A 2,383-nucleotide genomic window follows, 5' to 3' on the forward strand; every position below is an offset into this window, starting at 1 on the left:
AAAAAAAACAAACAAAACCAGGTTATTTTACTTTTATATAGGCTAATAAAAGCATGGTAATTTTTTGTAAGGGAAAAACATGACTCGTGTACAGTATTAGGATTTTTCTATAAAGATATTGTAGTATTGTAGAGTATTGTATTGTAAAGTATAGTTTTGTTCAATCTTGAGTATTAAAGTCATGAGAGAGATGGATAACAGGGCAAAATAAAGAGACTGAAGAGAAAAATGGAAGTGAAGGTGCAGTTCAGGAGAGAACTTATAATTATTTTGCATGTCACCCCAAATTAAAGATTTAAACCTTTTTTATGTCAGGTCCATACAAAAAATAGTATTGTCCATGAATTTGTTTGTATGAGTTTGAATTTTCCAGTCTGAATTTTTTTCCCAGTCCGCCCCTCCTGTAAATTAATGGCAAAGACATGGTTTCATTTACTACACATATATAGGCCTACTGAAGCTCGCACTGTTTTCAACCTCTGCTGCCTCAGTATAGGAGTACACGAGCACATAAACATAATTTCTAGAACTGCTGTGTGTCACTTCATGTGCATTTTACTTATTTTGAGAAAACTATCATCATATACAAAGAGACAGCAGTTTTAAAAAAACACCAATGTTTCAGGAGTTTATTACACAGAATACGTCACATGCTTATTAGATAAATGTATTTAAGTTGATGTATATGCTTTTATTTATTATTCTTTAAATTTCACAAATTTAGAAAAGTAATCAAAAAGTACTCAAAAGTAATTAGTTACATTACTTTAATAAAGTAATTGAAAAAGTTACACTACTATTACATTTTAAACAGGGTAACTTGTAATCTGTAACCTATTACATTTCCAAAGTAACCTTCCCAACACTGTATATATATATATATATATATATATATATATATATATATATGTGTGTGTGTGTCTGTGTGTGTAATTTCTGTCCCCCTCAATTGTGAAAAGATGGCTATGCCCCTGACTAAAATATACTACATTTTAATATTTTTGTAAAAGAAAATGTATATATGCAGTCAATCAGTTTATTTCGATATAATTATTCATATATATTAATATTGTTTTAACATTTAAATAATCAGTCATGCAACATGCAAGAGAAATAATAATCATTGATGTGAAAAAATTTAATAGTTGTTCATTTGCATGTATTTAGGAAGCAAAGACAGTTAGTACTTTGAACTTTTGACTTTTTGTTCTTCTGTTCTTAAAAATGATTTTCTGCCTTAACTTACTGTAGAGGCAACTGAAAGGTAAATGGGTAAACATGACGCCCTGGTGCCACAACAGAAGAATCTAAAAAGTCAAAATCACATAAAAAAACAGATTTTTTTAAAGTATATTTCTGAAAGCTCTTGTTGCATTATTCATCTAATTCGCGAACAGACTTACACGGCTGTCCTGATGGATCTTTCAGCATCTCATTTCCTGCAAGATCAAGTTACAGCACAATATACAGCTGGTTAAATCGATCTGGTCTCTTCTAAATTTAAAGCAAAACATACAGCAGCAGTAGTTCCTCCTACCATGTTTTATGTCCTCCCGAACAAAAAATCTCTCCACGGAATAAAACTTCTCCTTATCCGAGTAAACCACAGTGTTTTTGCCGCGAGGTTCGGACCAGTGCACTTCTGCTTTACCTTTAATTTTCACACTCAACGACTGCATTTTTGTGTCCTTCGCTACATCCAGAATGACTTGTCCCGATATAAAATCCCCACTGGTGAAGGTATTGCCCTGATTGATAGGATTGTAAGTAACAGAAAGGTTTTTCACAGTGAGGGACATCTTGTCTCCTGGCGCCGATATCTGCTGCTTCCCAGCTTCAGTCACGCGACTGCAGGAAACAATCAACAAAAGTATGTGGTGGGCTTCTCCAGCTGGGGGAGGGACATACTTGAAGCTAATGTTGGGCGTGGTTTATATTTACATTTGGACAGTGTTGCCAGATCTCGTGAGACAAATAAGCAACCAGGCCTGTGAAAACAAGTCCAAAACAAGCAACTTTTTCTACGGAGCCCACTAAGGTTCCGGGATGAGAAAAATAAATAAACTGTGTGCACGGTTTTACAATCCGTGGGGTCGGATTTTAAACTGTGGGTACAGATTGTCAATTTACATCCATGTGGACAGATTGGTAAACTTAAAACTGCACACACGTTACAAGAGGGAGTTAAACCAACTTTTAACATTATTTAACATTAGAAAACTGATGGGATATCAAATATAGACTGATGTACCGAGTACATATATACACAGTAAACATCTGATAATTAAAATTTGCACACACAAATAAATCATCCTGAATTCACAAATTCTTTATTAATTATTGCATAATAAAAACTCTCCTACAGTCCAGTCAGTCACCATCA

General features: G+C 33.9%; 1 protein-coding gene across 1 annotated transcript in view; it reads right to left on the bottom strand.

The window, feature by feature from the left end:
* Nucleotides 1-1,890, bottom strand: part of LOC132141032 (arrestin domain-containing protein 3-like) — a 17,152-nt gene extending 15,262 nt beyond the window's left edge. The window contains exons 1-3 of the mRNA XM_059550182.1: nucleotides 1,538-1,890; nucleotides 1,404-1,439; nucleotides 1,247-1,307 (exon numbers count right to left, since the gene is read on the bottom strand). Of these exons, the coding sequence (XP_059406165.1) occupies nucleotides 1,247-1,307; nucleotides 1,404-1,439; nucleotides 1,538-1,799 (359 nt within the window). The 5' untranslated portion in view covers nucleotides 1,800-1,890. The remainder of the gene's footprint in view (nucleotides 1-1,246; nucleotides 1,308-1,403; nucleotides 1,440-1,537) is intronic.
* Between the last annotated feature and the right edge of the window lie 493 nt (nucleotides 1,891-2,383).

The sequence above is a fragment of the Carassius carassius genome, chromosome 5, assembly GCF_963082965.1.
Source record: "Carassius carassius chromosome 5, fCarCar2.1, whole genome shotgun sequence".
NCBI lineage: Eukaryota > Metazoa > Chordata > Actinopteri > Cypriniformes > Cyprinidae > Carassius > Carassius carassius.